The 23,173-nt window shown below is 42.4% G+C and overlaps 1 protein-coding gene and 1 pseudogene across 4 annotated transcripts in view; both read left to right on the top strand.

Annotated features, from left to right (window-relative positions):
- Pcsk6 (proprotein convertase subtilisin/kexin type 6) overlaps window positions 1-23,173 on the top strand; it is a 152,603-nt gene that overhangs the window by 86,426 nt on the left and 43,004 nt on the right. For all 4 annotated transcript variants that reach the window (XM_048790370.1, XM_048790369.1, XM_015493134.2 and 1 more), the window contains one exon: window positions 1,203-1,339. In XM_048790370.1, the coding sequence (XP_048646327.1) occupies window positions 1,203-1,339 (137 nt within the window). The remainder of the gene's footprint in view (window positions 1-1,202; window positions 1,340-23,173) is intronic.
- LOC125612508 lies at window positions 2,551-4,934 on the top strand (annotated as a pseudogene).

The raw sequence follows: 23,173 nt of genomic DNA, 5'->3' as shown, positions 1-23,173 counted from the left end.
AGGGAGGGAGGGAGGCTGAAGGCCCAGAGGCTGGTGAGAACCGTCAAAGACCTTTCAGTCTGGAAGACAAAAAGAGGCTCATCAGTACCTCCAAGAGAGCTTCACTGGGGTAGGTGCAGGGGAGCCTTCTCCTCCTCCTCCAGCCCAGGAGTGCCTCCCACTGGCCCTGGAACACAACCAGGTCTGTCATCATTGTCATCCTCAAATGTAGCTGTTCAAACTGGTCCATCCCTGGAGGTTCAGGGGCATCACTTTTCCCACAAGTTTGAGTAATTGTTCATTTTTTCTAATTTGTAAGAACAGTGCACAGAGCTATCTCTAAGACAAACATGGACATTTCATTCGTCCAACAAATACTCATTTTCGAAAGCCTTCCTCTGTGAATACCCTTTGGGGGCTTACATGGGTCCTGTGGCCCAACCTCTGTTTACTTTTGTGCATCCAAGCTCCGGGGTCATGGGTTCTGTGAGATCAGTCCTGGGGTGGGAAGGGAACAAATAACTTATTCAGGAAAGTGGCATTGGGGACATTGGTCAGTGACCTGTTGGTGGTAGAAAGAACATGGAGGAGTCATGATGCCCCTTTCCCACATGGAGTCCCAGCTCAGCTAGTTACTGGTGGTTGGGCTGCAACAAACTAGTAGTCTGGGATCTCTCCTCTATAAATTAGGATGGGAGGAGCTGGGCATGGTGGCACACACACCTATAATCCTAGCAACTTAGGAGGCTGAGGCAGGAGTATCATAAGTTTGAGGCCAGCTTCAGCAATTTAGCAAGACCTATCTCAAAATAAAAAATCTAGCTAAATAGATCTGGCTATAGATGGTAGATTACCCCTGAGTTCAGTCTCTAGTAACCCCTCCCCAAAATTAGGATGAGTGGGAAGAGACCACACAGAGTGATTCCCCTTCTTTTATTGGGCATGTGAGGCCAACCTGCCACTCTGAATGTTAAAACAGTTTGGGGAGATAGTGGAGGTGAGACTCAGCTATGAGATTTTGAGAATAATCAACATTTGAAAACTGCATGCTTTCCTTTCCCCTCATCTCACCTCCCTGGTATAGGGGTGTGCTTCAGCAGGTCTGTAAGGGATCCCAAGGAATAATTCCTCTGGTGCACAGAATCCTCCTTGAGCTGGTCCCTTTGCCCAGCCACCCCAGATCAGGGCCTTCTCGTTTTCTAACACTGCATTTCCAACTGCAGATTGCTGGATTTTTCCAATGAAGGCTTCACAAACTGGGAATTCATGACTGTCCACTGTTGGGGAGAAAAGGCAGAAGGGGAATGGACCTTGGAAATTCAAGACATGCCATCCCAGATCCGCAACACAGAGAAACAAGGTCAGTGACTCTGGGGCATTTCATTTAAACTTTTATATGTCGACCTTTTTAACTCTAGGCCTTTATTTAACTATAGTGTCTCTGCTAACTTTTTGTTTCGAGGAGGCAAAATTCATGGAACATAAAATTCGCCATCTTAATCATTTCAAAGTATACAGTTCAGTGGCTTTTGGTATACTCACAATGTTGTATAGCCATCACCCTATCTAATTCCAGAATATTTTCATCCCCCCAAAGCAAAACCCCATACCCATTAGGGAATCAATCAGTCTCTAGTCCCTCCTCCCCTCCCAGCCCCTGAAAGTTTCTAATGCACTTTCTGACTCTGTGAATTTGTCTATTCTGAACATTTTATATAAATGGAATAACATAATACATGGTCTTTGCATCTGGCTTCTTAATGTGTTTTCAAGGTTTGTCCTTGGTGTAGTATGCATTGGAACTTCATTATTTATGGCCAAACAATATTTCACTGTATGCATATTCCATTCATTGTTTACCATTCACCCATTGATGTTTGGGTCATTTCTACCTTTTAGTTATTGGAAATAGTGCTCGTTTGAACATTCATGTGCAAATTTTTGGGTGGACATGTTTTCGTTTCTCTTAGTTATATAACTTGGAATAGAATTGGTAAATTATATGGTAACTCTAAGTTTAACTTATGTATTTTGTATGTTGCTGAGAATCAAACCCAGGACCGTACCAGTGCTAGGCAGGCATTCTAACGCTCAAGTACCTCTCCAGCCCTATGTTTAACTTTTTCAGAAGCAGCCAAACTATTTGCCACAGTGGCTACGCCAATTTACATTCCACCAGTGATGTGTGAGAGGTCTGGTTTCTCCACATCCTCCCTAACACTTGTTATTTACCTTTTTTTATAGCCTTTCTACTGGGTGTGGAGTGGTATCTGTGGTTTTGATTTGCATTTCCCTGATGACTAATGCTGTTGAGCATCTTTTCATGTTCTTGTTGCTCATTTGTGTATCTTCTTTGGAGAGAGATTTATTCAAGTCTTCTGACCCTTTTTAAAATTGGATTGCTTTGTTGTTGTTGTTGAGTTGTAAGAGTTTTTATCAGATAAATGATTTGCAAATATTTTTCCCATTCTTTTTTTTTTAAAGATAGAGAGGAGAGGAGAGAGAGAGAGAAGAGAGAGAGAGAATTTTTTAATATTTATTTTTCAGTTTTCGGTGGACACAACGTCTTTATTTATTTTTATGTGGTGCTGAGGATCGAACCCAGCGCCCCACGCATGCCAGGCGAGTGTGTTACCTCTTGAGCCACATCCCCAGCCCATTTTTCCCATTCTTTAGGTTGTCTTTTCACTTGGATGATAATGACCTTTGTAGAACAAAGTTTTTTAATGCTGAAGAAGTCCAGTTTTTTATAGTTGTCATTTATACTTTCGGTATCATATTTAATAAATCATTGCCTAACCCAAAGTCACAAAGATTTACTTCTATATGCTTTTTGTTTTCTTCCCAGTACTGAGGATTGAATTCAGAGGTGCTGTATCACTGAACTACCTCCCGAACCCTTTTTTAATTTTATTTTGAGACAGGATCTAGCTAATTTATTGAATTTGCCATCCTCCTGCCTCAGCCTTCCAATCACTGGGATTACCGGCTTGCACCACCTTGCGGTTCTCCTGTGTTTCCTTTCAATGGTTTTAGCTCTTATATTTAGGTCTTTGATTCATTTTGAGTTAATTATTGTATATGATATGAGGTAATTCATTCTTTTGCACAGGGTTGTCCTGTCATCCAAGCATTATTTGTTGAAAGAACTCTTCTTTCCCCATTGTTTGAACTTGGCATTCTTGTCAAAGTCAGTTGGCCATAGGTATAAGGGATTTCATTCTGGACTTTCTGTTCCGTTGACCTATGTATCTGTCTTTATGCATACCAAATGTGAGTCTTTTATAACTTTGTTCAGCTATACATACATATGTTGAGGGGTACCGGGGATTGAATACAGGGCCTCACATGAGGCAAGTACTCTACCAATGAGCTACATCTACAGCTCAATATTATTTTTTGGTAGGTTTTAGTATACAAGCTTTTTTAATGCCTTTGTTAAACTTATTCCTAAGTATTTTATTTTATTTTATTTGGTGCTACTGTTAATGGAATAGTTTTCTTAATTTTGATTGGTACCCTTTTATAAATCCTTTTAGTTAATAAATAATTATTACTTAACCAATCTTTTTTGAATGGCTATGAAGACCCAAATACTGATCTAGGTGATGGGGGAATAGTCAGGAAAGAAAACCAGAATAATCATCACATCTTACTCTAGAGTCATTTACAAAGGGCAGTAAATAAGCTCCTCCTGCAGCTCTTGTGGATTATTTTTTGGTAGGTTTTAGTGAACTGTGCTCGAGTCTTGCTTTCCTGTGGAGGACTTTTCCAAGACTTACTTTCACTGTTGTCTTCTTCTTTGTGCCCTACTATGAGGACACATCCCATTTCTTGATCACTCTGTGGGTATTTAAGAGCCTTCTCCTGCCCTGGTTCTTTTCTAGTTCTCTGTAGCACATAGGTTCAAGGGTGTGTTTTTGTTTTTATTTTTGTTTTTTTAACTAGGGAGGGGGAAAAAAGAACAATGTCTTGCTTTCGGCAGAAAAATTGACTTTAAATGATCAAGTTATCTGTAGGTTTTCATCTCTCCCCAAATCACTTACTTTCTGGTTTAAAAAAAAAAAAAAACTATTTTAAGAAAATATTACTTCTGGCCTCCCTCTAACTGCCATCCTACGCATGCACCTAATCTCAGCTGGTCTACCAGAGACCCCCTGAGCGCCAACCCTAGTCCCCCCACGCAGCCCCATTTCTGCTCCAACAAGATGAAAGAAACTATCATGAACCAGGAAAAACTCACCAAACTGCAGGCACAAGTGCGCTTTGGTGGGAAAGGAACTGCTCGCAGAAAGAAGGTGGTTCATAGAACCGCTACAGCAGATGATAAAAGACTTCAATTCTCCTTAAAGAAGTCAGGGGTAAACAATGTCTCTGGTATTGAAGAGGTGAATATGTTTACAAACCAAGGAACAGTGATCCACTTTAACAACCCTGAAGTTCAGGTGTCTCTGGCCACAAACACTTTCACCATTACAGGCCATGCTGGGTCAAAGCAAATACAGAAATACTACCCAGCATCTTAAACCAACTTGGTGCAGACCATCTGACTAGTTGAAGGAGACTGGCTGAGCTCTGCTCAAACAATCTGTGGATGGAAAAGCACCACTTACTGCTGAAGAGGATGATGATGATGAAGTTCCAGATCTTGTGGAAAATTTTGTTGAGGCTTCTAAGAATGAGACAAACTAAACTGATCAACTTCTGAAGAAGATAAACTTGAATAACTTACTGGGAGCTGCTATTTTATATTATGACTGCTTTTTAAAATTGTTTTGTTTATGGATCTGATAAAATCTAGATCTCTAATATTTTTAAGCCCAAGCCTCTTGGACACGGCAGCTCTTTTTGGTTCTTGCTTATACACAATTTATTCTTTGCAGCTAATTAAGCTGAAGAAGCCTGGGAATAAAGTTTGAACCAAAGTTGAATAAAGTTCTTTGCCTAGTAAAAAATAAGTAAATAAATAGTGCTCTAACAAACTCTAAAAATATAAAAACCTAAAACTTTAAGTGACCTGAGGTTTCCATGTTGAAAATGTAAGCTCCTAAATTCTTTATTTTTAAAGTCCCAAAGTATATCAGCCTAGTATGAACAATCAAGGGTCAACTTCCCACGCCAGCTGCGCCCTCCAGCAGTCATTGCTCTGGGCACTGGGAGCATTCCTGCACTAGTCCAACCTGCCTGCTTGCCTGTAAGCCTGGTGGCTCTTCTCTTCACTACTATGGACCTGTGATGTTCGCTTGTACCATGAGCAGAATGCAACAAGCCCTACCTGTGTCCTAAGGCATCATCCTTCCTTCTCCAGCCCGTTAGGCTCATACCCATGCTGTGGAGCCTTCTTTGGCTCTGCATCCCCTGTAGCCACTGCTTACTTCTCTGCAGTGAAGTGGCCTGCTATGGCTGTCCACCGCTGACTCCCAGCCCACTTCTGACCACGTCAACAAAAAACTGGGGCTTTTTAGGGTCCTGCAGGGTCTCCATGTGCCCAAGCCAATGTCCCTATCTCTGTCCTCAGCAGGCTGCTAAAGCCAGAGCCTGTGTCTCTAACAGGCTTCACACTCTCTATGGTACTCTGGGCTTTGAAGCCAAACTCTTACTAATACCTGCAACCATGAACAAATCAGTTAGCCTCTCCGGGCCTCTGTCTCCTCATTTAGAAAATGGGCTGCTGATGTCCACGCCATTCAGTTGTTACAGGATAAAATCAGTCAATGAAGGCAGGGTGTCAAGCACAGAAAACAACACATAACAATACTCAGCAGCTCACCCCTTCTAGAAGCACCCTCCTCATGCAGCTGCAGGATGCCATGTCACTTGGGCTCTCCCTGCCTCACCTGTCTCTCCTGTGGATCTCCTGCCCCTGTGGATCCTTCCCCCACACAGCCCTGGGCATGCTCCTGGGTCTCCCGCTTTGGGATCTCAAGCAGCCACACTCAGCACTCTGATGACAGTGCCCATTACTGCCCCCCATGCATTCCAGACCTGCTCTGCAACAGCCTCCAAAGCTTCTGCACATGGGGTCTAAGAAGCTAATCTCTTAGCCTCACCTGCAAAGCTGCCAGTACCCCTCCACCATGTTCCATTTCCCTGTGCATCTCCGGCAGAATTTTCCAACTGCTTCTCCAGTGTTCTCATTAACATAAATAGCCTCCTTGTCAATTACTTGCTCAGCCAAAACTCAAGAATCAACCTCCAGTTCTTCTCTTTCTCTATCAGCTACCCCTAGAATACATCTTCATCTGCCCACTTCCTCCATCCAGTCCCCTGCTGACCATTGCTTCCTACTTGCCCTGGCCTCCCTACCTCTACCTCTAGCAGCTAGTCACTCCCCACACAGTAGCTGATAATATTTTAAAATACAATTCATATGACCATAAACCCCTGATAACTACTCCTTGACCTTCACAACTTAAAGCAAAACCCTAATCTCTTAGCCTAACCTGCAAAGCTTCCAGTACCCCTCCACCATGTTCCATTTTCTCTGTCCTATCATAGTGACCTCCTTTCAGCTCCCTGAATATGTTCAATTTTACCCAACCCAGGGATTTTGTATCCGCTGCTCTCCTCTGGAAATGCTTACTCTCCCCAATGATTCCCATGATTGAAGTTCAGACATGGTCTCCTCGAGAGGTCTCATCTGAACATCTGTGGTAGAGATCCTCCTTGCCCCACTAATGCTCCCACTCTATGTTGCTTCTATGAAAACATAGAGGTTAGAGATGAGAATGAGAGGAAATCAAAATTTGCTAAAATTCTTATTTTTACCTTGACAGGGCAGGGTAAAAGATCATGTTTGATTCTTAACCCTGCTACAAACGTACCAAATCAAATGTCTATGTATAATCTAGTGATAACCAAAATTCAAAACAAGATGCTGACCTTCCACATCACTAGAGGAAAATAAGGATGAAGAAAAATTGATCAACATAACAAAAGAAAATAAATGAAAGAAATAAAGACAATTTTGAATAGATCCACAAAAAAATCCTAAATAAAACATTAGGAGGTGGAATTCATTGGACTATTCAAAAAATGATACTCCTCTTCAAGAATGGAGGCTTAGCCTCAGCAAAAAGCAAGGCGCTAAAGCCCTTTCCTGCTCAGCCCGGTGCTGCCACATCAGCTCCCTGCTTCCTGCCCCCACAGCACTCACCAGCACCACCTTTTCTTTCATGCTCTCTGGAGCCTTGTTGCATGGTCTGTGATAGGTACACCATAGATGTTGACAAAATTGATTAGTGCCATTGAAATTGTCTGTAATCAACACATGACCAGATGCTGTTCATGCTACAGAGGACATAGGATCAGTAGATTCAGGAACATTTTCCAAGACTGGCTCCAAATTAAGTCCTGACATAGGCTGATCTCCTTACTTATGCACAATTAGAATCTGGGTCTTTGTTGTTAGGTTGAGATGAGAGCAAAACAAACATCTTGTGGGTGTTAGCAGCTCTGACCTTTGGTGACTTTTTAGAATTCAAAGATGGGGACACATTCTCCAGTCTTGTCACAGAGACCAATGCACATTCCCACAGTGGCTTCTGGGATGCGCTTGTTCTGTGTGAGTTTTACCCTGTACAGAGACTCCTAAACGAGGTCTTTGCCAGAAAGGGCAGTGTCAGCAGGTGGCCTGCCATGGTTGAGGCACAGCAAACCCTTCCTTCTGTGCCTGTGGGGAGGGATTCCTTTCTCTGGGCCTCATGCTCAGCACATCCAGGCATCCAGCTGCCCACCTCTTACACAGCTGAAGTTCCACCTTAGTTCCGTTAGCATCTTTCCACCTTGGGAATCGCACCCTGCGGCTGCGGTCAAGCCTCTCCAACATGCTCCACTTGTACTTCTTACCTCATTTGAGCATCAACCTCAGAATTTGGTGCTCAGGTGGCAGCTTTAGCCTCCTAGGATATGCAGTGAATAAGGTGATGGGATGAAGAGCAAAACATGAAGCCAGGGGACTCAGATAAAAATGAAGTAGCCTTTTCCTGGACTGTTGTGTGAGCCCAGCACTTTTTTATTTTTTTTTTTTTAAGTACCGGGATTGAACTCAGGAGTACTTGGCCACTGAGCCACATCCCCAGCCCTGTTTTGTATTTTATTTAGGGACAGGGTCTCACTGAGTTGCTTAGCACCTCACTGTTGCTGAGGCTGGCTTTGAACCTGCAAACCCCCTGTCCCAGCTTCTTGAGCCACTGGGATTACAGGCATGTACCACCACACTGGCAAGCCCAGCACTTTTTTTTTTTTTAAGTTTTGAAAAGTTTAGTTTTTAAAATTTATTTATTTATTCTAATTTGTTATATATGATAGCAGAATGCATTTCAATTCATAGTACACATATAGAGCACACTTTTTCATGTCTCTGGTTGTACACAAAGTAAAGTCACACCATTTGTGTCTTCATCCATGTACTTAGGGTAATGATGTCCATCTCGTTCCACTGTCTTTCCTACCCCCTTACCCCCTCCCTTCCCCTCCCTCCCCTTTGCCCTATCTGAAGTTCCTCCATTCCTCCCATGCTCCTCCCCAGATCTCATTATGGATCAGCATCCTCATATCAGAGAAAACATTTGGCATTTTGGTGGGGGGGGGGGATTGGCTTACTTCACTTAGCATTATCTTCTCCAACTCCATACATTTACCTGCAGATACCATGATTTTATTCTCTTAATGCTGAGTAATATTCCACTGTGTTTATATACCACATTTTTTTTATCCATTCATCTACTGAAGAGTATTTAGGTTGGTTCCACAGTTTAGCTATTGTGAATTGTGCTGCTATAAACATTGATGTGGCTCTGTCCCTATAGTATGCTGTTTTTAAGTCCTTTGGGTATAAACTGAGGAGAGGGATAGCTGGGTCAAATGGTGGTTCCATTCCAAGTTTTCCAAGGAATCTTCATACTGTTTTCCATATTGGTTGCACCAATTTGCAGTCCTACCAGCAATGTATGAGTGTGCCTTTTTCCTCACTTCCTCCCCAACACTTACTGTTATTTGTCTTTATAATAGCTGCCATTCTGACTGGAGTGAGATGAAATCTTAGAGTAGTTTTGATTTGCATTTCTCTAATTACGAGAAATGTTGAACATTTTTTTATATATTTGGTTGATTGATTATATATTGCCTTCTGAAAACTGTTCAGTTCCTTGACCCATTTATAGATTGGGTTATTTTTTTTTTTTTGGTGTTAAGATTTTTGAGTTCTTTATATATCTTAGAGATTAGTGCTCTATCTGATGTGCATGTGGTAAAAATTTGCTCCCATTCTGTAGGCTCTCTGTTCACCTCACTGATTGTTTCTTTTGCTAAGAAGAAGCTTTTCAGTTGGAATCCATTCCATTTATTGATTCTTGATTTTATTTCTTGCACTCTAGGAGTCTTGTTAAGGAAATTGGAGCCTAATCTGACATGATGAAGATTGGGGCCTACTTTTTCTTCTACTAGGTACAGGGTCTCTGGTTTAATTCCTAGGTCCTTGATCCATGTTGAGTTGAGTTTTGTGCATGATGAAAGAGATAGGCAGCCCAGCACTTTTGAGGTCAACCTGTAATAAACCCTCTCCCTGTTGTCTCTGCAGTGTCAAATCGGGAGGCTCTGTGTGTCCTAAGCAGCATTCTGATGAATGGTTGAGGACATTCTGCCATGTGCCAGAGCCATACAGATATTCAGAGGGCACAGAGAGTCCTGAGATGCAGTTCTGTTTTGGGGAACCAATAATTGCATACACAAGGCCCCCTAGCATCAGGAGTGACCCTGAGTTCAGCAGAGCAGGTGACCCCCAGCTGAAGGAAAAAGGGCTTTAGGAATGGGTACACTGTAAGGCCTGCCACATTTCAGAATTTCCCTGTGTTCATTTGTTCTTTTTTACCTCAGTAAAACAGAAAATAGGTATCCATAATAACTCATTAATGTGCACATAGGACCTAGTTCCTCTCTTCACCCAAACACTGATTATAAATGCCCTCCCTGTAGGTTACTTTGTCCACCCTAGGAGATGGCCCTAGGTAAAATGAAATGTCATGCAGTACCCATGGGTCACCTGCTTCCTACCACCTGGGGGTAGGAAACCTCAGGACTAGCTTTGCTCACCAGACAGTAGATGGACCACAGATGGAGGTCCCCCATGAAACAGCAAGCCTTCCACATCTGATTGGAGGGCAAATAAGGGAGGGGAGTGTCGGGCTGAGATTTGGGCCTCAGTGACAACCTTCCCCAACTCTCCTCCTCTGGGCGCAAGTCTAGGGCTGCCCCCAGGGGCTTCCTTGAATGCAGAGCAGAGATGAGGGGTTTCCTGGGAGATGACCCGAGGAAGGGATGGCTACCAGAGTGAAGACATTCTTGTGCCCAGGGATGATTTGGTCATAGGCAGGTAAGGCTGTAGAGGAAGGAGAAATCAGGACATCAGTCTAAAAAGATCTTTAGAAATGGTGATAGTGCCAGAAAACACCATCTAGCAACTTGGGTTACAGGATGCTCAGGGTGAAAAGGTACTGTAAGAATCAAGTGCTTGTGTGCCCTGAAAGTTCACTAAGGCATTATTCCACTGTGCCCATGAACCTGGTCCCAGAGTCAGTTTACTCTGAGGTCACACCCAAGAGGCTACATCAGAGGTGACAAGATAGCCTACTGAAGGGCATTTAGAATCAACCCTTGGGAGATGAGGGGAACTGGGCCCTATGTGCCCATTATTACTCTGTTGTGGTTTCATGATTGGTATACAATAGGAAGGAGGAGAGGGAGGCAGGGAGGACTCCTTCACAGCTAGTGTTCTTCATGAGGCAGGGTGATCCCCAACTTGAAGCGTGCTCATCAGTTTGCACACCTCAATCTGGAAGGGTGACCAATGACCAGGTTTTCCACCAGTTCTGGGATCCAGCTGCTGGAGTTTAGGAGCCCAGGAGGATTGTCAGGATCAGCGGCCCCATTGGTATTAATGGTGTCAGGGTGTGAACTGATCTGAATGGTGTGACCTTTCATGCCCTGGTCATCTGGTGAGCGGGGCCTGTGAGAGCAAGATCACTGCTGGCCTTGGTGCCCGGCATAATGCAGCAAACACCCAGGCGTGGTGCCCGGAAGAGCAGCACCATGCTCATTTCTTCACAGGAATCCCAAGAACCTGTTTTTAGAGCAAGGTACCTCCCTTCGTAGTTATTCATTTCAACCTCCCTTAAAATCTCTGCAACTCAATCACTTAAAAAAAGAAAAAAGGCAGGGAGCTGGGTTTTAATGGTATGCTGAGTAAAAAGTACTTGAAAATCTCAGCTAAGACCTGGGGTTTATTAAGTAATTAAGTGATCTGAATCATATGCTAGCTGGAATAATGCTCACCTCGTGTCAGATTGAACTTGGCTTATGTAATTACTTTTAAAACCATTTTCTAAGACTAAGATTAGTCATCCCTTTTCCTCTTTAGTTCCTAGACCAAAGGAAGGGTGTTCCTTCTACCAGGATCACTTTCCTCCAGGAGACAATTAAAGAATGGAAGTGAGTGCAGATCCCGCTTCACAGCTGGGCTGCATGTGCAATTAGCTTTTCATTCATTCTTGCATTCAGCACAGTTGATTGAACTTTTCTTAGTATCAGATATGGTAATGCCAGAACTGTGCCCCTCCAGAGCAAGACATATTTAGTCCTTGCCTATTCAGGGTTGGGGACAGTTTCCATGCAGAGAGCCCACAAGGCCACAGAAACAGGGAGCTGGCCGCAGTGAGGTTGGAGCAGGAATGCTTTAGACAGCTTTCCCACACTATGACAAAATACCTGAGACAAACAACTTAAAAGGAAAACATGCTTGTTTGGGCTCATGGTTTCAGTGGTCCAAGGTTTCAGTGGTCCATAGTCATTGGCTCCATTGTTTCTGGGCCTGTGTTGACACAGAACATCATGGTGGGGAGCATATGGTGAAACAGAGCTGCTCACCTCATGGTGGCCAGGGAGCAGAGATAGACTGAGAGCAAGGGACTGGAGACAAAATATACCTTTCAAGGACATGCCCCTAATGACTTATTTCCTCCAACTAGGTCCCTCCTCCTAGTGATTCCAATACCTCCCGATAGTCCACTTTGCTATGAATCCCATCAATGGATGAATGCATTCATGAGGCCAGAGCCCTCACGATCCCATCATCTCCCAAAGGCCCCACCTCTGAATACTGTTGCACTGGGGACCAGGACTTCAACACATGAGCTTTTGAGGGACATTTAAGATTCAAACCAGAACAAGGGGTAGGGGGTCTCATTCTGCAGAAATATCTTTCAGAGAAGCTTGGCTGCATTTTTAAGAATTTCCATCCAGAATGCCGAAGATTTTCCATTTGGGTACTGAGTGCAGGGACTTTCCATTCCCTGGAAACATGTATGCTTCATCTTATTACATCAGGTTGGACAAACCTGGACCAGGATCTTCTTACCTCCAATGTCCACAACTCTCCCTTAGTGCTGGGCCCCTTCCGTTAGATGAGGCTGGCTGTGCAGGAGGTGATGACCCAGGCTTCCCCCACTCACCTCAGAGCCTCATTTGTGGTCACACCTGGGCCACAAGGCATAGCCTGTGCACCTGCATGGTCAGGCCCACCTGGCTGCCTGGGTGTGCATCCCACTTGATACCCTTAGGCAAAGGAAGGGCCCTGCACCCCCTCATGACCTGGGGCTTCTGTGGGCACTCTGATGCCTATGAAGCATGGGTCCTCCCCTACACAGCAGGAATTGGACTTGGCTTTGTGGAGCACAGGGGTGTCTTTGCTTGGTGCTTCTCTCATTCATTCAGCACTCACATAATTACTGTGTGCCAGATCTTCTGGGTAGGCAGGAGAGTAAGCTCTGCTTTCTCATTCTTGGCCTTGACCCTCCAATGCTGAGGGTCGGGCCTGTTTTACCAGGGGTATGGTTGCTCTCTGTGCAGGGCTCCAACCTCACTGACATAGTCCAGGTCTCCCTTTTTTTTTTTTTTTTTTTTAGTTGTAGATGGACACAATACCTTTATTTTATTTATTTATTTTTATGTGGTGCTGAGGATTGAACCCATGCCAGGCAAGCGCTCTACCACTGAGCTACAACCCCACTCCACCCCACCCATGGCTTCCCTTTATAACCAAGTGCCACTTCAGGAGCTTGGGTATCTCCCACCATTTCCCCCTGGGAGGGGAACTGTGGGGCATCAGCATTCAAATGGAGGAAATAATCCAGCGTGCTTCACAATCCTCTTTCTATAATCAACATCATGTATCTTACTTCATGACTCCAAAGGGTTTTAGTTTTAATACTTGGGATTCACACAGTAATAAATAGACTGTCTGAGACAATTGATGGCACGCTTTAAAATTCTGTGTCATTCTCTCGAATGCTGAGAATTCACTTTCTGATTAAAATTTCTTCTTTCTCATTTCTTTCCACTGTTTCCAAAAGAGTGACCCACGTGTGCTGTTTTTCTCAGTGTCACCAGCCTTATTTCTAGATGCCCACCAATCTAGAGAAGAAGTCAGATTTATCAAAAGAATGAGAGGGGATTAGGATGATTGTTTGTGTTTGTGTTCTCACTGGACACTGGTCCTAGTTGATCTCATTATTAAAAATCAGTGTAGAATTGTGGGCTCCTAAACAGTAATAAATTATAATAAGGAGTTATAAGGTTTCCAAAAATGTTCAAACAAAATATTGCTACCATGTCTGGGATTTGCTTTAAAATATACCTGGGAGTATGGCATGGAAGATCAGGGAGGGGTGGCAAAGCACGACTGGCAAAATATGGATGGTTTTGGGGGCCAGAGATGTACATTGTGCTATTTCCTCTATTTTGTATATATTTGAAAATTTCCATGATGACAAGTTGTTTTAAAAATATGAGGATTATCTCTTCCAAAAAGGTCAGAATGAAGAACTGTTAGAGAGATTTAGGTGGCCCAATTGAAAAACCATAAAGATTAGTTGTTTTATGTTTAGTTGCTAGGGAAAAAATGCTCAGTGCACCATGGAAAACTAGTTTCTTTCTTTATATTTTTTTAATACTTGAGCTTTTTTTTTTTCCCTTTAATCTCCAGTTAGCCAGTCTGACATATATCTATAAATATAGATGGGTGCATATATGTGGACATGTATGTATGTATATCTGTGTATGCACATGTGTTTGTGGTATTTGTGTGTGTGTGAGCACACGCGTGCATGTCCATGTATATAGGGGTGTACACATTTGCTTGCTTTTAAAGACCCACCACAGCATACAAGTCAAGCCACCTGTTCATCATATTCATATCTGGCTTCTTTCCAGCAGTAGCCCTGGACAGGGCATTTCCATGCTCTGAGCCTTAGGCTCCTCCTCTGCACAGGTTGTTGAAAGATTAAATGAATCAGTGCCTGCAAAGTGCTTAGCATCATGATTAATGTGACTCCTCCATAATGTGCTTTTATCCTTGTTTTATGGAAGAGAAAACTGAGTTCAAGCTATATCCACAAGCCCAACTGGACTCACCCTTGTGTAAGCGAAGAGCCTAGACTCAGGGCCTGGCCTCTGGCCCAGGGCCACCCTCCTCACAGCCCAGCATGGTGCATTCTCTCAGGTCCATCCAGGGGGCACAGGTAGCACTTAGTTGATTTATTCTTTGTAACCATGCAGCCAATGGTTTTCACATATCTGGCTTTAGGATATTTTTGGTTGGATTTTTTTATTTCATATGTTGTCCTTAGAAGACAGGAGTCAAATGGAATATTGCTAACTAACAGATGCCTTGTCCCAGGAAGGATCTCTCCTAGGAGGCTGCCTCCCCCATAAAAGATCCAGGAGATCCAAAGGACTTCTGAGAACTTTCTGTGACCAACTGGGTATACTCTTTTATTTTTTTAACGCACTAGAACATTTGAAACACACACACACACACACACACACACACACACATATACACCCCCACTCGAGGCCCACTGATTGTTAAAGGGTTTTCCTAGGTACTGTGTTCCTGGGTGGGAGGACTCAGTATTGTCAAGATGGCTATTCTTCATAGTCTGCCGTATTAGCACAATCTCCTTCAAAATCCAATGAAAGTAAGGGGGAAAACATCACTGTATGTTTGCTTGTAAAGCTTATCTGAAAGAGTGAGCATAGAGACTAGCTAGAGAAATTCTGACAAAAAATCAGCTGCAGATATTTAAACATATCTTTAAAAACTATAATTAAAATGGTATGGAACTGTTACTAGAATATACAAGTAAGTCAAGGGAACAGTAGGACAGTCCATAAATAAGTCTATATATACTAAGTACAGCCATCCCTCTATGTCTGTGGGAGATTGGTTCCAGGACCCCCATAGGTATCAAAATCCTTAGATGTTCAAGGCTCTTGTATAAAAATGGTGCAATATTTGTGTGTAACCTACACACATCCTCCCATAAATCATCTCTGAATGAATCATCCTCCTGTATACTTTAAATCATCTCTGAATGAATCATATTGGGTACCATTACATGGTACCTAATACAATGTAAATGCTATGGAAATGGGGGGAAATAAAAAGATTAAAAAAAATCTGTACATGGTTGTCAAATATTTTTGATCCACAGTTGGTTGAATTCATGGATTTAGAACCCACAGATACAGAGGGCTGTATAGCACTTCACATTGGTGGGGAAGGAATAAAGTGTTGAGTAAAAGCTATTGACAACTGGCTAACCATTTGGAAAGGAAATAATTATCATGATAAATGAAAACACATAAAATTAGAAACTTCTGTTTGGAAAAAATACAATGTTAAAATTAGAAAAATATTTATGAACTATTTTAGACAAACTCAAATAATTCACAGATGGCTCTTTCACTTCTGTCCCATGGATTGGCAAATTTTGGGGGGAAAATGGCCAGATAGTAAATATGTTATACTTTCTGGCCTCTGTGACAACTACTCAATGCTGCCATTGTATTGCAAAAGAAAATATGGAGCTGAATCGTGTGCTGTGTTCTAATATAGCTTTACCCCCAAAACACAGTGGGTCTGTGGTCATCATTTCTGCCCCTTGCCCTACCCTATTTACAAGTCACAGTTGAATTTAACATTGGTTCTTAGTAGTGAAGAGGCCTGTTTACTTGGGTATTATATGAGGCATCCATCACATCCCCATTTTCCTATGCCTTCGTTCCATATTGTGTAGCATACAATTTACAAATAATCTAATATACACCATTCACATTGTAAGTTCCATGTAGCTATTCGATTCTCAGAGAATGAATTCACTGGTTTTTGCCATATCCTTGAATGCATAGCCAACTTCTAGTAGAAATTCGTAACAACTGTGCTTCTGACATAAATGCTGGTTAAAATTTTTGTCAGAGAGACAACAAAGACATGTAGGAACTTCATTTGTCAATGATGTAAGCAACTTCTTCTGCTATGCTGGATAATAGTTTCCAAATATGGGAAGAATATTTCCCGTTTTTATGCCACTCACAACTCACACTCATAATGGCTGCAAACAAAACAGGCTTTTAAGTTTAAACGCCATCATTGACATTTTCTCCATCACTTTCTTAAGTCTAGAAATAAATTAAGCCCTTATTTGTAGAAGTTGTCCATTTCACTGTGGGAATATTCCCACCATGGCTGATTTTAAGTGTTAAAAGATACACAGAGGTGTGTTAAAATTTTAAGGAGTTTATATGAGCAAATAGTGATTAATGGACCACGCAGCACCAAACCCCAGCTGTGAGATGCCTGTGATTAAGGGGAAACTCTCATAGGGTGAGGAAAGGAATTCTTTGATTAGTTAAAAGTTTAAAAAGGCACCTTATTTGGAAATCCTGGTAGGAAGTTCAAGACAATAAAACTAGTGCCTGTTGGCCATCCATGATTGGCTAAACTTAAGTTTCATTTTCTTTTAAATTAGCCACATTGAGGAGAGAAATCTGAACAGGTTTTGTTGTGTTCACGTAGGAACTTATGGGCTGTAGCCTCCAGTATCGGGCTCCCATTTAATATTTGAATACAAGTTGCCAAGGTGATACCATCAGAAACAGAATTGAAGGATGCACAGCTGCCACCATTGAAGAGCATTTCCACTGAATACACAGAGTAGACAAAAGCGACCCCCAAAGCCTAAATAATGATGAAATATAATAAAACAATTAGGAAGTGATGACTTTGGGGTATTCGTCCCCACCCCACACCCCCCAATACTGGGGATAGAACCCAGGGCCTCACATGTGCTAAGCAAGTGCTCTACCACTGAGCTACGCCCCCAGCCCTCTTTGTTCAACATGTGGCTGAGGCTCAGGCCTTACACAGAGCTCTGCTCCACACCCCCAGTTCATCTCTCTATGAAAATAGAACCAGCCCCTCCAAATAGAGCCTTGTCCATACCCAAGACCATACATTCCAGTCAGGGGCTCTTGTTTCATTGGTTTATTTCTTTTCATGGCCCTCTGAGGTCTAGTGGCCATTGATTTAACTGCTTATTTAATAAATTAAACTATTTTTCTGACTAAATCTTTGCTAAACAGTAAACAGTCATCCTCTGAATTCTCAATATTTTCCCCAAATCATTTTTTTCAAAGAGAGAAATTAAAACAATAGCATAGAAAATTCTAGCCAGGCATGGTGGTACACACCTGCAATCCCAGCAATTCCAGAGGCTAAGGTGGAAGAATCACAAGTATGAGGGCAGTCTCAGCAACTGAGCAAAGCCCTTTTGAGACCCTGTCTCAAAAGAAAAAAAAAATTGGGGTTGAGGATATGGTTCAGTGGTTAAGTGCCCCTGGGTTCAATCCTCAGTACCAAAAAAAAAAAAAAATTATAAGAACCCAGGGAATACTCCACCACTGAGCCATATCCCCAGCCTTTTAGCCCTTTTTATTTTTATTTTGAGACAAGATCTTGCTAAGTTAGTGAGAGTCTCAATTGCTGAGGCTCAGCTCAAACTTGAAATCCTCCTGTCTCAGCCTTCTGAGTCACTGGAATTATAGGTATGTACCATTGTGCCTAACAGGTAGGTATTTTCTTTATGTCTAATATCTCAACATCCCCAAGGTTGATGATCACAACAGAGCTTTATACTTTGTTTTAGCCTTAATATATAAAGAGTATTTATTTGCAAATCACTAAGAATACTTAAAGATCTGTTGTGACAAACCATGCTATTAAGATATACCTGACATGTTTATGTCTTTCCACAATGTCAGGATTTATTGAATAACAAATACACAAGCTGTATCACTTTAATCAGCTTTAATTCACTGAAAATATCCATAGGTGTTATGACTGAGGCAATCACAAGTTATTTTACTCCGTTTTATTTTTAATTACTAATATCTCTAACAATCAAGTCACACATCTTGTTTCATACCATTATATATGTGTAAGTTACAGAAAGGCTAAGAAGGCCACAGGGTTTCAGGGTCATGCACAGACCCTTGAAACAAAGGCAAAGAGCAGGTACAAATGCAAAGAGTCACTGCAGGTGGTCACATAAGGGTTTTAGCCCACCAGTTCACATGGCAGAGTAGAGGGAGTGTCCTAAGGACAGGTGCTTTCACAGTGCCAGTTGCAAGTGTCAATTCAAAATGGTCCATTTTTCACAGGAGAAATAGCATTGAACTGAAGCCCAATACAGAGTTGGAGTTGCTGTGGCAATGGTCCTGGGCAAAGGTTCTGATAAGTGACCAGGTGACAGGGTCAGTGTGTTGCTATACCGCTATCGTACGTGTCCTTCCTTTTATGTCTTTCAGAAGAGAGTTGCATCATTCAGTGGTCTGATGTGTTTGATGAGCTCAGAGTCAGGTGTGGTTTCTCTGATATTGTGTTTGATATGCCCAGGCATCTGTGTGCTTCTGATTTAATTCATTAAGCTCACAGGGGGTTAGTGCTATTTTTTTGTTAGTGCTATTACTGTATCAGTTTTAATTTATGATTGTGCTGTGCATCTGGGTATTGTTCAGTAAGTACTGTGTGTCCAATGTCTAGTGGTCATCTATTGTCCAGTTACCACATCACTCTGCCTTCTCACTCGAATTCAAAATGCAGTAGCTCATGTCAAACTACTATTCTCTACAACATGGGGTAACTCACAGCAGGGCACGGCCTGCTTCCCATAACACCTCACTAGAAGAACAGGCAAAGAGCCATTTATACAAAATAAAAATAACCAATCAATGAAAGATATTTAATCTTTGTAATAAATCAAAGAAAATACAAATTGAAACACAGGAAGGTAGGTATCACAATAGCAGACCAACAAACAGAAGTTCTAGGATTGCAAAACAAAATCCAGAATGTGAATGGCATTCTCCCCTTGGGGCCACAGTGTGGGCCCCAATACCGCTCTATCAATTTCAGACTGGGAGACCTTGTGGCTAGGAATAACTCAATCATGAGCACGTTATGAGCCCCTGATAGGAGGCAGGTTCCTAGTGCCACCTGAACTAGGTTGTCACAGACGCTCAGGTCCTTTTTCTTACCTCTTCCCACCCTTGCACAAGTGTAGGTTTTACCATAGATTTTAGGAATGGGTTCATGGGCCCTGTGGGGAATTCCAGCCCAAGGGCCACTAGTAGAGACCTGTCCATGTGCCTTTGAGGAAAATTAAATTGGCTGTGACTTCAGGAAAAAACAGGAATTTGAAAACAATAGAATCCAGGATTTGTGAAGGCAAACTGGCTTGCCCTGGGTTAACTGGCCAACCCAAGACTCTCAGAATTCAGCAGGTACTTCTCTGTGCTTCCTTTTTTTTTCCTTAAGCAACATTTTTTTTTTTTTTTTTGCAAGCAAAGCAAACAAAAATTTGCTTATCAACAGCTTTGTTTCCAAACTGCTCTGAGGAGATAATAAACCAGGATTTTGCACTGGCTTCCCACTGGCTTTTGTGTTGCACTTGGGCGCATTCCCCAGGGTCAATGCTATTAAAGCGGTTCCCACACATCTTGGCTTTCTTTGGAGCTCAGCCCGGTACACCTGACTCCTCCTGTTCACTTCCCTGGAACTCTGTCTTTGGTTCTCTCCTTCCCATGAACTTGAAAGTCGAAGCTGGGCAAGATCAAAGAGGTCCACTCAGAATGGTAGCGCTTTTGTAAGCTGTGGAGAGAGAGGCCGAGATATGTTAGGAAGACTAAACCTAAACCAGGGTCCAGTTGACCTGACTGAAAGGAGAAGTGGGCAGTGGGAAGGTGAGCAGGCTGCTGGATACACTGAAGTCACTGCTGGGGGTTTGGGGTTTGGAATGGTGATGTGGGTGAGCCCAGAACAGAGCCTCTGGCAGGTGTAGCCTGGGTTCCAACTGGTCTAGTCATGAAATTTCTCAGTCCCGATTCCTGCACATATATGGTGGGAATGATGGTATATATGTCCCTGAGTCTGCTTGAAATTCAAATATAGGAAAGCTTTATGTAACAAATCCTCTCTGAAGAATTTCAGAGGTTTTAGGATTATAACCTTTGTCCATAGTGCACATGATGTCAACACCAATAAATATTTCTTGATGTTAAAGTTCTCCAGAATCAACTACATGTACCAATAATTTTACTGAGTTTTGCAACCGTGCCTCCTGCTGTTGGGTATGAAGTCACTGCACTCACTTGAATAGAAGACTACAGAAAACCTAGGAAAAGAGGTTCTTTTCAAACATTGCTCATGATCATTTATTATTCATACCTTGAAGCAGGCGCATTGATGATGTTTTACTCCCTAAATACCTCACTAGACTCCTGATGTGCCTCCACAGATTAGCCCAGCCCTGCCCACTCCCTACCTGGGCCTCACCTCTGGCCCCATGGGGAAGTCTGGCCCTCACTTCCTCTTCTGGGCTCTTCCACAGATACAGACTGGGCTGTGACACGGCCTCCCTTGTTCCTGCCCAGGTAGGAGCTGCAGTGGCCCAGCAGGACTGACAAGGCTCCGGCTTTGTCTCTTCACTTCCAGGTGAGGCATGACACCTGGCCTCCTCAGTATCTAACTGCCCAAAAGGTTTGCCCAAAGACAGGGAGGAGAGAAAGCTCATCCCAGCAGACAGTGTAAGGCACAGTGTCCCATGAGCTCAGTTTCCCTGCCCAGGCCACCTGCTCTCTGTTTGGTTCAGCTTGAAACACGCCACCTCACATTTGTCCCCCTTCTCCCCCTCAGTCTCATCGCCTTGATGGCACCTCCCAATACAGCCTCAGCTTCACTTTAGACCCTCATCTTCTAGGGAACCTGGGCTAAAACACATGTTCAGGTGGCAGATTGGACAAGGGCCTTGATCATCTCTGGGAAATATTGCACAGGAATAGATATCTAAAGCATCATGGGTAGAACTGGTCCACTGTGACTCCGCCATGGCCTTTGGAAGCCCCAACAGGTCTCTGTCTCTCTCCCCTGACAGCACAGCACTGAGAACATGGTTCATAAGTAGTTGTTGAATGATTGAATGAGCAAACGTGCATGCAAGCATGAGCCTTATTTAAATCAAAAGCTCATGTAATTTTAATCAACTCTATTTTTGGCTGTGCATCCTGAGTGAAATATTTAATAATCAGTTAAAGCGGGAAGGAATTAGCCTCTCCTGTGTGACGGATTTTCCGTTTTTCATCATAAAGTGTTCCATGATTCCTCAATTTCCATTGGTGTGGTTCTTTCATACACGTCTCTCTGCCCACAAGTGTAACTGTTCTCATTTTACTGCAAGCTTTGTTGACCTCTGCTTTATTGACATCTGTTTTGAGCTAAACTTCATTTCCAAGATAAGAGTTAGAATTTGGCAATCCATGTTCGATGATGACTCAATCTATCTTGTGCTCAATGCTAAAAGGGAAGACAAATTTGAAGCACAAACCTTCTGTGCCAGCTTTAAAGTTTTTCACTAAATTCTTATTCTGGAAAGTGTGATTATAGAGTGTCACTCCTGCTTCCTTGGATACAGCACTGAAGAACTTGGTCCCATTTTCAAACAGTCACCATGCACATGGCTGTCAGAAAGTTCCATTTTTAGCTCCATTTGCATTAATATTGTAGTTGATCACATTTCCTCTCTTTTACTCTTTATTTTTTGGGTTTTTTCTTGTTGTTGTTGTTTGTTTGTTTGTTTGTATTAGGGATCAAATCCAGGGGCATTTAGCCACTGAGCCACACCTCCAGCCCTTTTTTATTTTTTATTTTGAGACAGGTCCTTACTACATTACTGAGGCTAGCCTCCAACTTACAATCCTCCTGCCTCAGCCTCTTAATTCACTGGGTTACCACGTGCACCACCATGCCTGGCCCCTTCTACTCTTTGAAGGGATCATTGCAGAATCTTTTCCCCTCAAACGCTCCTAGTTCAAAATAAGACAGGTCCACTCTCCCATATTTAGGTGAAGTAGAAACTCAGCTGCTTCTGTGCATATGTGAGGATCATAGTATCGCTGAGTCAGTTCTGTTTCTCCTGATAGCAAATGTAACAAAAAAATGAGATTGATCTTTCCTCATATTTATTTCTTGCAAATAAAATACTTAATGTTGATGAATAAAAAATAGGCACAGGGAAGAGGAAAAGCTCTCCTGCAATGCCTTTCTTAGTGTCATCTATCAGAATTTAGGGACAAAAGTGTGCTTCAGGATTCCTGCTGCCCGTCTTGGTCATCATTCCAACAACCAGATCCACCCCAGAAAATGTGAATGCATTTAATTTTTGAACATAAGTAATACAACTTATTGTGAGAAACACATCAGATTCAAAAATATCTCTGTATTTCCATTCAGGCTTTTTTCCCTTACCCTAACATTTTACAAAGCTCTAGCGCCATGTTGTACATGGAACTTGGTATTTCTTTGGTTGCTTGGATATCAAACAATTTTAATGTCATTAGAGATTCTTTTTCAAAAATAATATTAAATTTCCCTTCAATAATATTGAAAATTTCTTTTCTCTTTTTTCTTTCTTTTTTCTTTAATTCCCAGTTTGCTTATGCTTTTGATTTTCTTTTTTTTTTTTTTAATTTTTTATTGTTGGTTGTTCAAAACATTACAAATTTCTTGATATATCATATTTCACGCTTTGATTCAAGTGGGTTATGAACTCCCATTTTTACCCCCTATACAGATTGCAGAATCACATCAGTTACACATCCATTGATTTACATATTGCCATACTAGTGTCTGTTGTGTTCTGCTGCCTTTCCTATCCTCTACTATCCCCCCTCCCCTCCCCTCCCCTCCCCTCTCCTCTTCTCTCTCTACCCCCTCTACTGTCATTCATTTCTCCCCCTTGTATTA

Source organism: Marmota marmota, unplaced genomic scaffold (genome assembly GCF_001458135.2).
Source record: "Marmota marmota marmota unplaced genomic scaffold, marMar, whole genome shotgun sequence".
NCBI lineage: Eukaryota > Metazoa > Chordata > Mammalia > Rodentia > Sciuridae > Marmota > Marmota marmota.
Note: the sequence above shows the minus strand (reverse complement) of the source record. Positions and strands in the feature narration are given on the sequence as shown.